General features: G+C 40.2%; 2 protein-coding genes across 3 annotated transcripts in view; both read left to right on the top strand.

The window, feature by feature from the left end:
- Nucleotides 1-11,368, top strand: part of LOC126175128 (ATP-dependent RNA helicase DDX42) — a 75,018-nt gene extending 63,650 nt beyond the window's left edge. For both annotated transcript variants that reach the window (XM_049921682.1, XM_049921681.1), the window contains exons 9-12: nt 1,960-2,093; nt 3,608-3,721; nt 9,502-9,609; nt 10,718-11,368. In XM_049921682.1, the coding sequence (XP_049777639.1) occupies nt 1,960-2,093; nt 3,608-3,721; nt 9,502-9,609; nt 10,718-10,885 (524 nt within the window). In that variant the 3' untranslated portion in view covers nt 10,886-11,368. The remainder of the gene's footprint in view (nt 1-1,959; nt 2,094-3,607; nt 3,722-9,501; nt 9,610-10,717) is intronic.
- Nucleotides 11,369-13,032: 1,664 nt separating this feature from the next.
- The window catches only part of LOC126176727 (neprilysin-4-like), a 142,487-nt gene continuing 142,432 nt past the window's right edge, over nt 13,033-13,087 (top strand). The window contains exon 1 of the mRNA XM_049923896.1: nt 13,033-13,064. Within this exon, the coding sequence (XP_049779853.1) occupies nt 13,042-13,064 (23 nt within the window). The 5' untranslated portion in view covers nt 13,033-13,041. The remainder of the gene's footprint in view (nt 13,065-13,087) is intronic.

The raw sequence follows: 13,087 nt of genomic DNA, 5'->3' as shown, positions 1-13,087 counted from the left end.
TCCGCGAGTGCCGAAAGAAAGGCAACTGCAAGAGATTTCCTGAGGTTGCGGGAGTATAGAAAATGGATTAGTGGTATTCGGTGCAAGGAGAATATGACCAAAATAGTGACGGCTGTGTGTCACTGTGTATCCTATGTCGTAAGAGGAGAAATGTAATTAGCATATTTGAAACAGCTTAGGGTGGAAATAAGGGAAAGGGGAGTGATTTAAGAGGCTGATGCTGCCAGCAGAGAGAAGTAAGCTTAATAATTAATAGATTATTGTAGGAAGCTAGAATTAAATTGAAATTTACTAAAGTGATACTGGTAGTGATTATCGTAGGAAGCTACAATTAGATTGAAATTTGCAAAAGTGATACTGATAGTGATTTTTGTTATGAACAATTTAAACCGAAGAGATGGGTGATTAATGAACTAAAGGAGAGACTAATATTTGCAATAGAACTATTACAGAATGGAAGAGAATAAACTGAGAAAATGAGAAAGTATGAGCAGTAACTAAAATTAAGTAATGGTTAGAGCTAAAAAAAAAAAGTAAAAAGTTAATACAGTTACAAAAACAAACAGTTGAAGGTACAAATATGGGTATAATTAAAAAGTTAATACAATTACAAAACTATAACAGAGTATAGGGCTGTTACAATTTGCAAATGGTGTTGAGTTTGCACTTTTGGCTCGAGTAGCTTCACTTAATACTATTCAGTTCTGTCATGTTTGTGACTGTCTTCTTTCCAGCTGCTGTCTTAATGATTACTCTGCCATCCTGAGTCCACACATTCTGAAGACCGAAATGGGGTATGGCACTGTTTAAAATCTTTAGCCGTTCGTGTGTCAGATCTTCCCTTATTGTAAGCCCTGTCCTTGCTAACTTCTTCTTCTGGGTAATGATCTCTGCCCTTTTTCGGTATGAGACAAATTTAATTATTATTGGACGAGGTTTGGTAGCACCTGGTAGTTTTCGTCCCACCCGATGGCTCCTGTCAATGTCTGCCTTGGTCACCTCAGCGCCTAATTTTTCATGCGCAACCTGTATAAGCAGGTTGTCTGTGTCTTCTTTCTTATTTTCTGCTACTCCAAACAGTCGTAGACTATTTCGCCTTTGGTACTGTTCTATCTCGTCTGTTGCAGCAAATAGTTTCGCTTCCAACTCTCGTGCCTTTTTCTCGTATTCAGACACAGACTTTTTTAGTGCTGTAATTTTGGCAGTATTGGCCTCATCAGTTTCACGAATTTTGGCCAGTATTGCTGCTGTTACAGTATCTGATATAGTGCCTGCTATCAGATCGAGATTGTTTTTATTGCGAAGCGCAGTGTTTACCTCAGAGTGGACCAGCTCCGCTATACCGGGAGCCGCGGCCGCACCTTCTGCCAAGAGCAGGCCTGCCGCACCTGCTGCTTACCTGCTGCTGGACGCGCTGCTGTTGACTCTTTTTGTTTACCATTTTCTCGAAGATATTGGCGGAGCACAGAAAAAAAAATAGCACTACTGCACAGAACACTGTTGTTTACACGATTTCCACTGGTACTAGACAACACCACCTGTGAGAACACCTTCAAATTCAACTAAATTTCGCGAGCCGAACTTCACACGTGTTACACTGCAGCCGCCATGACACGTACCTGAATTTTGGTGGCAATTTTTCAAAGAAAAAAAGTGCATCTTATAGTCTGCAAAATATGATAGTTCATGACACGTACCTGAATTTTGATGGCAATTTTTCAAAGAAAAAAAGTGCATCTTATAGTCTATAAAATACGATAATATGTAGTTCATTGACCATGGAACCATTCGTCATGTAAAGTCAGTAATTTAGGATTTTTGTAATGAGGTGAGAGCAACATAAGCTACAAGTAAACTATTAACCTCCCTTGAAATACATATTGTCTCATATGTTTAGCTGTACTTTTTACAGTCCATTTATGCTTTGTGCTTAATGCAAAGAATAATTGTGGCCTACAGGTCGTGCTGGAGAGAAAGGTACAGCGTACACACTTGTGACAGAAAAGGACAAGGAGTTTGCAGGTCATCTGGTACGCAATCTCGAAGGTGCCAATCAAGATGTCCCTCAGTCACTCCTAGATCTTGCTTTGCAGGTATGTTAGTTTTATCTTTGATTGTGGTGGTTCTGAAATCACTATTTGAAAAGCTACAGGTTTAATTAATTATTCAAATTTAACAGTGGTTATTCCAATCACTGTCATTCTAGACAAGGCTGTTCTGGTCACAACCGGGCAGTAGTGTACAAACTGTACACTTGTGGGCAGCAGTGAACCTTCTGCACATGGCCAAAGGTGGGCAAATGGATCGCATATAAATAGTCAACACAGTGCAAACAACAAAACTGGGTAGTGATGAGACAGTGACCAAGTGAATGCATTGTAGCAGGATGCTTTTAACAGAAAACATCCAATCCAAGTGAAAAATACTAATATTTTATTACATTTGTGAAACAAGATATTTCTTTGTGATTACAAGAGACAACCAGTTTGTAACCTAGCACTGTAATTTAATTTTATTGAGCTTTATAAACCACAAATTAAATTTTTAAATACTTAATATTTCAAACTTTGTTGATTATCTGATTATTATTCCACATGAATTATCAATGTTCAAAAACTGTGAAACTACTGCATATCAGCTGGTATGTCTCGGCGACGAGGAAAGGAAAGTTCTTAACTGTGATACGAGATGACCACCTCAACCTACCCACTAATTTCTCAATAGCTTCCTTTGACATCATCATCCTGGAATTTTCAGGGAATACTTCTTTCATCTTTTTTTTCAAGTTTATACAGCCACACTGTCTCATTGCGCCCACTCGGCGTAGCACAGTTGGATTAATGAGTCAGCATTTGTTGACCACTCTTGCTAAATGCGGTCATATGAGACTTTTCTGTTTGAACAATACATTCAAGTTAATTATTCGTGCTTTGTTCTTATGTTACACAGCACAGTTCAGTGCAGAAAGGTAGAGTTGGTCACTGTTGCTGGTCAGCCACGCTTGGTAATATATTCAATCTAGATATTTCTACTTTGTTTCCTTGATTTCAAAATTTCAGTGTGAAGCGGTTAAGGTTGTATTGTGATGTACGGTGTGTTGCTAAAACTGAGTGTAGTTAAACAAGTTTGAAAAAAGAAATAACTTTGGCAATAAATCATGCAGTCTGTGATCCACCAGTAACTGTTATCATATCAACTGGACCTTTCAGTGTCCATTTATAATAATTAGTAGCAAAGAAGACATTAATGAGATATTTGGAGTGAAAAGGAATAATGCAGCAATTATTAATATGATGGACCAGCCAGTCATGTCATACTATGCTATGTATCCTACCACTGAAAGGCGACCTATAGTTTAACTCAGAATCTGATCTACATGTCTTACCAACTTTTCCTGCTGCTACTACTATTATTAGTATTATTAAAAATGACTATGCTTCATGACGTGTTAATATCTTTTACTTTTGGCAGCAACTGTCTGAGCCTACAATTAAATATCATGCCCAATTTATGTGTGTTTATGTTTCTTAGATATTTTAATTCATTGTTACTTATTTTTAAGGCAAAATTGTTTTTATTTTTCTCACATTATACTGTCATGTTTCAGAGTGCCTGGTTTCGCAAGTCACGCTTCAAAAGTGGTAAGGGTAAGCCAGCAAATGTTGGTGGGCGAGGGCTTGGCTACCGAGAAAAACCAGGAATTGGTTCACATGAAACACAGGTATTGTGGCAGCTCTTCAGTGTTAATGTTTGCACGTCTCTGCATTTCCTTTGACCCTCTAGTGGCTTGAATTGACTCTTCTACTGTTAAGATTGTAAGGGATGGGTGACAACTCGTAAATAAAAAAGTACACTCAGGGTTAGTATAAAGAAATGCATAACTTGGTTTCAAAAATTGCAAAGCATACCCTCACCCTCACAAAAGAAAAATTTGGAGTAGGTATTAAAATCCAGGGAGAAGAAGTAAAAACTTTGAGGTTCGCCGATGACATTGTAATTCTGCCAGAGACAGCAAAGGACTTGGAAGAGCAGTTGCACGGAATGGACAGAGTCTTGAAAGGAGGGTATAAGATGAACACCAGCAAAAGCAAAACGAGGATAATGGAATGTAGTCGAATTAAATCGGGTGATGCTGAGGGAATTAGATTAGGAAATGAGACACTTAAATTAGTAAATGAGTTTTCCTATTTGGGGAGCAAAATAACTTATGTTCGAAGTAGAGAGGATGTAAAATGTAGACTGGGTATGGCAAGGAATGCGTTTCTGAACATGAGAAATTTGTTAACATCGAGTATAGATTTAAGTGTCAGGAAGTCGTTTCTGAAAGTATTTGTATGGAGTGTAGCCAAGTATGGAAGTGAAACGTGGACGACAAATAGTTTAGACAAGAAGAGAATAGAAGCTTTCGAAATGTGGTGCTACAGAAGAATGCTGAAGATTAGATGGGTAGATCACATAACTAATGAGGAGGTATTGAATAGGATTGGGGAGAAGAGGAGCTTGTGGCACAACTTGACTAGAAGAAGGGATCGGTTGGTAGGACATGTCCTGAGGCATCAAGGAATCACAAATTTAGCATTGGAGGGCAGTGTGGAGGGTAAAAATCGGAGAGGGAGACCAAGAGATGAATACACTAAGCAGATTCAGAAGGATGTAGGTTGCAGTAGGTACTGGGAGATGAAGGAGCTTGCACAGGATAGATTAGCATGGAGAGCTGCATCAAACCAGTCTCAGGACTGAAGACCACACCAACAACAACCCTCACCCTCACATTGTAAGGCCCTCAAGTAGTGGAAAATACAGCATGGACTGTAACAACACTATGAAAAGGATAGTTGCTACTCACCATATAGTGAAAATGCTGAGTCGCCGATCACACATGACCACAGTCTCTGGCCGCTGAAGCCAGACTCCGAACAGCAGTGCATGATGGGAGGGGCAACTGGTTGATGGGATTAAGGAGGAAGCTGAAGTGGGGAGAGGGAGGGATAGCAAGGTAGAGGGAGGGACAGCAAGGTAGGGGTGGTGGACTATAAAGCGCTGCTTGTGGGAGCAAATAGGGACGAGGCGGATAGAGGGTAGGGCAGCTAAGTGCAGTCAGGAGGTTAGACGCAGGATAGGAGGGGTGGGGGAGTGGGAAAGGAAAGAAGTAGAAAGACTGGATGTGTTGGCGAAATAGTGGGCTGTGCAGTGCTGGGATGGGAATAGCGAAGGGGCTAGATGGTTAAGGACAATGATTAATGAAGATTGAAGCCAGAAGGTTAACGGAATGTTGGATACATTGCAGGGAGAGTTTCCCTCTGTGCAATTCAGAAAAGCTGCTGTTGGTGGGGAGGATACAGATTGTACGGTCTCTGCAGCAGTCATTGAAATGAAGAACATTGTGTTGGGTGACGTGCTTAGCAGTGGGGTGATGTAGCTGTTTCTTGGCCACAGTTTGTCAGTGGCCATTTGTGTGCTCAGACAGCTTGGTCGTTGTCGTGTGCAAGTAGAAAGCAGCAATGCAGCACACTGGTTGCAGCTTAATGCTTAACTCGCAGATCACATGATTGGTTTCTCAGGGCGCACGAATACCCCCCCCCCCCCCCCATCCCCCCCCTCCCTCCGTTTTTGATGAGATAGGTGATATCTGTGACTGGACTGGAGTAGGTGGTGGTGGGAGGATATGTGGGACAGGTCTGGCATCTAGGTCTATTACAGGGATATGAGCCATGAGGCAAAGAGTTGGGATCAGGCAGGAGGAGGATATTGGGCACAGCCAGAGGTAGTCAAAACCCTGGCAGAGAATGTGATTCAGTTGCCCCATTCCTGGGTGGTACTGAGTCTCGAGGGGTCATAGGGGGATCTGTAGTCGGACAGTGGGACTTTGAGAGGTGATTGGTGACTGGAAAGATAAGGCATGAGGTATCTGTTTCTGTACAAGATTGGGAGGGTAATTACAGTCTGTGAAGCCCTCAGTGAAACTGTCGCAACTGTAGTGATGAGCAGTCCCTCTTGAGATATACCAAGGGTATCACTGAGGCCTTCACAGACCGTAATTATCCTCCCAACCTTGTATGGAAACAGATGTCCTGTGCCTTATCTTCCCAGTCCCCCACCACCTCCCTGAGTCCCACTGTCTGGCCACAGAGGAGCATTCCCCTCCTGACTCAGTACCAACTAGGACTGCAGCAACTGAATTCTCTGCCGAGGTTCCGACTACCTCTCGTTGTGCCCTGAAATTAGAAATGTCCTACCCACCAACACTCCCACCCTTTCCAGAGTGGTATTCCGTTGCCCACCAAACCTACTCCGCCCATCCCTACACAACCCCTGCTCCCAACCCGATGCCATAGATGCAAGACCTGTCCCATAAATCCTTCCACCACCACCTTCTCCAGTACAGTCACAAATGTCACCTACCCCATCAGAGGTAGGGCTACCCATGAAAGAAGTCATGTGATCTACAAATTAAGCTGCAACCTCTGCGCTGCATTCTACATGGGGATAACAACCAATAAGCTGTCTGTCCACATGAATGGCCACTGACAAATTGTGGCCAAGTAAAAGTTGGACCACCTTGTTGCTGTGCATGCTGCCAAACACAATGTTCTTCATTTCAATGACTGTTTCACAAACTGTGCCATCTGGATACTTCCCACGAACACCAGCTTTTTTAGTCATTGTCCTTACACACCTACCCGCTTCCCTGTTCCCATTCCAGCACTACACAGCCCTCTATTTCACCAACACACCAAGTCTGTTTACTTTCCTCATTTCCCACTACCTTCCCTCCCTCTTCCCTGCCTTCAGTCTAACCTCCTGGCTGCACTTTGCTGCCCTACCCTCTCTCCACCTCGTCCCTGCTCACTCTCCCAAGCAGCACTTTACTGTCCCCCACCCCTACCCTGCTGTCCCTCTCCTTCCCTGTCCTAGCCCCCTCCTTACCCTCTCCATGTGGTTGCCTAAAGCTCACTTTCCGACAGTCTTTTTGTTGTGCCTATCTGCGACACAGTATCTCTGCTATATGGTGAGTAACAACTATACTTTTTATAATATTTTTATAAACCGAAGTAGTAGTAGAAAAGCCATTCAACTACATTTAAACTCAAATTGTACACACAACATCTAAATAACAGAGGGAGTAAAGCTAACCACTCACTGTACAGCTGAGGCATTGCATAGTCAGCAGCCATATGCATCGTATCCTTGTGGAAGACCCAGTGTACAATACGTATCCTGTGCATCCACTCACAACATTTTATTCTAGTCCAGTGACAGGTATATCCTACCATGTTATTAGAGGCAGAACCAGCTCTGGATAAAGTCGTGTCATACTCCAACTCTGCTGTAACTTCTGCACTGTCTTTCATGTGGGCATAACAGCCAACAAATGTGGCCAAGAGCACAGTTTATCACACAGTGGCAGAAACTGAAGCTGGCAAATAGCTGCATTAAAAATGTGTGCCATGTGGATACCCCCCACACCCAATGACCCGATTCTGTGAAATTCTGTAGATGGGAATTGTTCTTACAACACATCGTTTGATCCTGCAACTGCTGGGCCCTGTCTTCACTAACTCCTGTTCCATATCGCTGTCACCCTTGCCCCCATAACCCCTCCCCCCCCTCTCCCCAAACACATACTCTCTCCTCTCAATGGTTTCTTCCTTCCTCTTTCTATCGCCCCCTTCTGACTAGGAACTAGGTCCTCTACACTGTGGGCCACATACAACTCCCCTCACCTACACCATGTGAGCTCACCAGTGCCTCATTTCACTTTCTCCTCTCAACCATTTCCTGAACACACCTGAGTATACTACAGTAGAACCTCACTAATCAGACCTCGGATGATCCGACTCTCCACCTACTCTGGCTATCCCATTTCTGGTGTTTGTGTACATACAGGGCCGCCCACTGCTACAGTCAGATCTGAACTTGTCCATGGCTCTTTGTCTGTGATATGGATTTGTAGGCTGTTGACTGTTGCTAGATGCGATAGTTCGATCAGTTTTAGAATGAAATTACTTGTTTCTAACACAATCAGTAAGTGTTATTGCAAACACATCTGTTTTATAAATTATTGACAGTGTTCCTCTTACATATTAAAGTGTGTAAAACTAAATTACGGCACCAACTGAATGTAAACATGTGACGCTGTCCATGCAACCAGACATTGTCCCAGTGATGTGATTGAGTGGATCAGTACAGCTGACATTGACTGCACAACAGAAACGGAATTAACTGACGACCAACTCATTGATACTGTAACTCGAACAACCGATGAGAATGAGAAAGATGACGCTGACAACAAAGACAATGAATCGACAGTCAAGTATCGCATACAGGTGCTAAAAATACATTTGATATAGCTCTTCAATACATCGAACAAAGCTCTACATCTACCCCAATAGGCATTTTGTGGATGAGAAAATGCAGTAACATCATGGCAAAATCAAGGTTGTCACCTGCTAACAAAAATAATGTTGCAGACTTTTTTTATCCTGCTTAAGATCAGAACATTTATTAACATGTGATTTCTCATGCTTCTCACAGTTAAGTGCAATTCAGCTGTGTAACAATGCAGTACTGTTTGATGGTATGTTCAGATGTTAAATTTTTAACAGTATCTTACCATATAATAATTGACATATTTTATAGTACAGGCAATATTGTACATCACAATTACGTGTAAGATTTTTAGTGTGTGGACATCATTGTTTTGTTATTGTTTTAACAGTGGAAGTTCAATTAATGCAGTTTCTACTTAAGATTGTATTTTCCATACCTAGCCCTTGATTCATTTGAGGAAGTAGGATGGCAGTACTGCTCCAGCCAATGACCATATGCTCTTTTAACACTGCCTGGATTGGCCCTGGGCTGCAGCAGTTCTGCCACCCTTTTCTGTAAATGAAGCAGTGGCTGGCTTTTACAGATATGGCCTTGTGTTGAAACTTCAGAAATTGGACTTACACCTGTTTACTCCCTCAGATGTGGAGTTTAATGTTGAAGAACTCCAATATGTCACAACAAATAGTTTATTACTAATGCAAGCAGTCTCATTTGTTATAGTGAGGCAGTGCATAACAAATACAACATTATGTATATTTTAATGACTGTGAGGCAACTTCCTTCCCATCCGTTCTACCTTCCTTCCTGGTCATCGGCCTTAGTCTCTTATAGCCTTCACCTCCACTGTGTGTGTGTGTGTGTGTGTGTGTGTGTGTGTGTGTGTGTGTGTGTGTGTTCTTCTTCTTCTTCTTCTCCCCGTTTTTTTTTTTTTTTTTTTGTGTGTGTGTGTGTGTGTGTGTGTGTGTGTGTGTGTGTGTGTGGAGACATGGAATTTGTATCTTCTGTAACTGAAAATGAAGGGTAGATAATTGAATAATAACTTCATATATAATTCTAACATAATGTAAAAAATGTACCTAAATTGTATGGGAAGTATTATTTTATCTAATATAATGATTTTTGTTCTTGTAAACTACAATTTTCTTTTTTTCTTTTTGTCATTCCTTTCAGAGTCCTAATACTGGACTTGGTGATTTGATTCCAAAACCAAAGTCTGGACCTGGTACAGACAGATTGTCTGCAATGAAGGCAGCATTCAGAAGCCAGTATCAAAGCCAGGTGAGTTTTGTTTTTGAGACATGAGTCTGATTTATACTGCTCAAATCATAATGAGCCACTGAAGAAAGGCACAAAGTAGTTGTGACAGCTTGTAGATAGAATTTTGTGCATCATTTGGTTAATCCAGAAATTTGATGGGTAGGTATTCATTTTATTAATGGGTAGCATTCACATTCTCTTTGTGACCAAATTTCATCAAACACCCATTGCTGCTCGTTCCAAAGACGTTAGTCGTGTAACTAAGTGTGTAGGACCACCTCTACTTACAGTTACACCAAATTCTGATATAGTGAAGAGACAATTGCTAAATTTGTGGGAAATTTGGTGTAGTGTGCCTATATGTTCTAAAGTTTTCTGTTTAGTTGTCACTGGAATTTCATCCTTTCACTAATTTTCATAGTTTATGAGAAATGTTTTCATAAATAATAAACTCACTGTACAATAACGTTTATCTTGTACTTGCATTTATTTATTTAATAGTGAACACATCAGTGGATGACTGTCCAAAACCTAAAACACTGAAGCAGTTACATACAAAAACATTAATTTGCTGGTACATAGTTCTAGGGGAGAATTCTTCCCAGAGACATTACAAAGTCTTTTACAAGCCTTAACAAGTTACAGTTCATTGGTTAGCAAGCGCTATTCATAGTAAAAAAAATGGTATTTATTGATTACATACAGAGTATTTCTTGTTGCTGCTAATGATAGTGTGTAACAACTTCAACTTTTGATAGTATCATGGTCCTGTTATATAAGTCTAAGTTGCAGCATTTTTATTCGAGTACTTTAAAAATTGTTTAAATAGACCACTTTAAACAGTGTAGGCTAATGTAATTTTAGTTAAAGTGAAGCAACACTGTCTTGTGCTTCAAAGCTTCTTTGAAAACTTGGTCTTCTTTTTCTAAATTTCTAAAGTAGAAAATTTTTGCTGTGTATTTTTCAGATAATTTTGTCTATCTTGGTTAGGATTATCCACTGCCACATGTAACCTGACACTGAGAAACTGCAAATTTCTATTGAGTGTTTTTATGATGATTTACAAGTGCTAAAGTTAAAGATGTGTAAAGCACTAAAGAATTTGCCTTGTGTTACTGTGTATTTTTAGTTCCTGGCATCTTCGGATCACACCTGGGAGCAGACAATTGAGCAGAAACCTTCATTTCTGAGTCCACAAATGGAGGCGCAAATTGAGAACTGCCCTCCTCCTCCACCACCACAGCAATCCACAGGCAGCAGCCGGAGAGTGAAGAAAAGCCGCTGGGACAACTCGTAGTCAAAGGGGATACCTCAGGGTGCTTCATAGTTATCATCTTTTTTTATATACTCTTTTCTGTACTGATTGTTAGTGTTATTGAGGACTAAAAACAGTTTCATTTGAGAACATACCTGTGGTACGGTGCAACGTATCATACACATCTTGTTCAAAGGCACCATTGTACAGAACTGTGTGTCCCGTGAATGACTCGCTTTAGTATTTTTGTAAATGTTTGTGTGTAACTGTAATTATATGATAGAAATAATTATTTTTAGTACATTGTGTGCTTGACTCAAATACATAGGTATACCATTGAAAAAGAATAATTAGAAATAATACTGACATTATAGTGTTTTATTTGCATTTGGAACTGCGACGGTGAAGTTGCAGGACTCTGTCTTTTTTTTCCATAAGATTAAAAGTTGAAATGTATGAAATGGAGCAGTTCATTACTTTTTCTTCTTTTATCAGTGAAGAACAAATAAACGCCACTTCTGCTTATGTCTGAGGTTTATATTATTGAGGAAGAGTTCCCTGACAACATTACGTCCTTCAGAATTCTTAATATCATTAATATTTTTCTTCGTATATGTAGGGAGCAGTTTATATGATTTGTTTACATCATATTTCAGCAGTGGGGCACATGGAGAATTTAATGATATTCTGTGCTGTTTTTACAGAATTCTTTCCTATATTATAAATGTGAGGTTAGCATTAACCAATGCAAAATACAGGCTGGAATAATGACTTTTACTCCCAACCTCAGTGGCCAGAGATAGGGTTCATGAGTCATGAGTGTGAGAGTTGTGATTGTGTGAATGTGTGTTTATTTTCTACTTTAGAGGAAGACCTTTTGGCTGAAAGCTCAAATGTATAGCTGTCGTTTTGTTGTGCCTGCCTGTAACTCGGTGTGAGATTAGTACCTTGTGTTCTGGTTACTACATTTTCATATTCCAACTAAAGTGAAACTTGTGTTAACCACAACTATTTCAGAATGTTGAAAGCTACTTTCAAGTATAAGGAAGCATAATACTTTTGACTTGATTTGTGAAATTACATTTTTTGTTACAGCCATTATACTTTTAAGTGTAAAATCACAGGTAGGTTTGTAATGCTTGGGGTTTAGTATGGACGGTGCTGACATGTGGTGATAAATAATATATCGTGCTGAAAAAAAAGGGGGGGGGGGGGGTCTTCCGTGACTCCAATCTGCTGCTATCTAAGTACAAGTGATAGTAAATTACTATCAGTAGTTGGCTTTGCAGTCCAGATAGAGCATTTCCTGTACATCGTTAGCCTAAACTGACAGGCAAGATAAGAGGCTGTTATGAAATAGTTAACAGGCAGTCCATTGTGCAAAATAGCTTGATGAAAAATACCAAATTTTCGTAATTAATCCTTGTTTAATAGCTCCTTGCTGCATACTTTTCTTTATTTGCCATAACTCTGTAATTAAGTTAATTTTGTGTACTGTCAACAGACAGAAACAATTAAAAAACATTACGGCACAAAATTTTTGTTTCAGAGTCAGTGCTTAACATCACTTAAAGGTACACATGTTTATTATGAACGTTACTTGCTGAAGAAAAGGGAGCCATAGTTTTCATATCAGCAGCACAAAACTGCTGCAGTCTTGAAATGAAAGCAGCTTCTATTCATAATAACACATGCAGCCATTTATTACCTTTCTGTTTTGGAAACAGTTCGTAAAATTACTTGTAGATGCAAAACCTTACAATCTTGTTTCAGAAACGAACATAGTTTGCATAAGAATATTGACACTTGGCGAACTGGTTTCCTAGCTACTGATTATCAATAGCTCTGTGTAGATACTATAGAATATTGTTGTCAGTTAATTCCATAAAATATATTTGTGTGGAGGTTGGTGATATTTTGTGGGGCAGTGACTGAATGTTTTGGAAAATTGCTTTTGCTGTTTGTGTCTGACAGATATCATATTTGTAAATTCCACTCTAGCACCTTCTTTCAAACAGGGCAGTGTTTCATTTTCGGCTGTGGTTGTAACCTGAAAGCCTTGGGACCTCATCTAAATGGCACATGTTGCTGATGTGGAATTATCAGTTCAGGCTGCTGTATCCCTCCCACATCCCCCCACATTGTGATATAAAAGCTGTGACAGCAAGCGATAGTGCTTTAAACCAAGTCCCACTGCAATGGACATCACTGAGGCTCTCTGGTGAGTGGTTGCTCATACTAAGT

This window comes from Schistocerca cancellata, chromosome 3, assembly GCF_023864275.1.
Source record: "Schistocerca cancellata isolate TAMUIC-IGC-003103 chromosome 3, iqSchCanc2.1, whole genome shotgun sequence".
NCBI classification, from domain to species: domain Eukaryota; kingdom Metazoa; phylum Arthropoda; class Insecta; order Orthoptera; family Acrididae; genus Schistocerca; species Schistocerca cancellata.
This window is presented reverse-complemented; position numbering and strand designations above follow the sequence as displayed.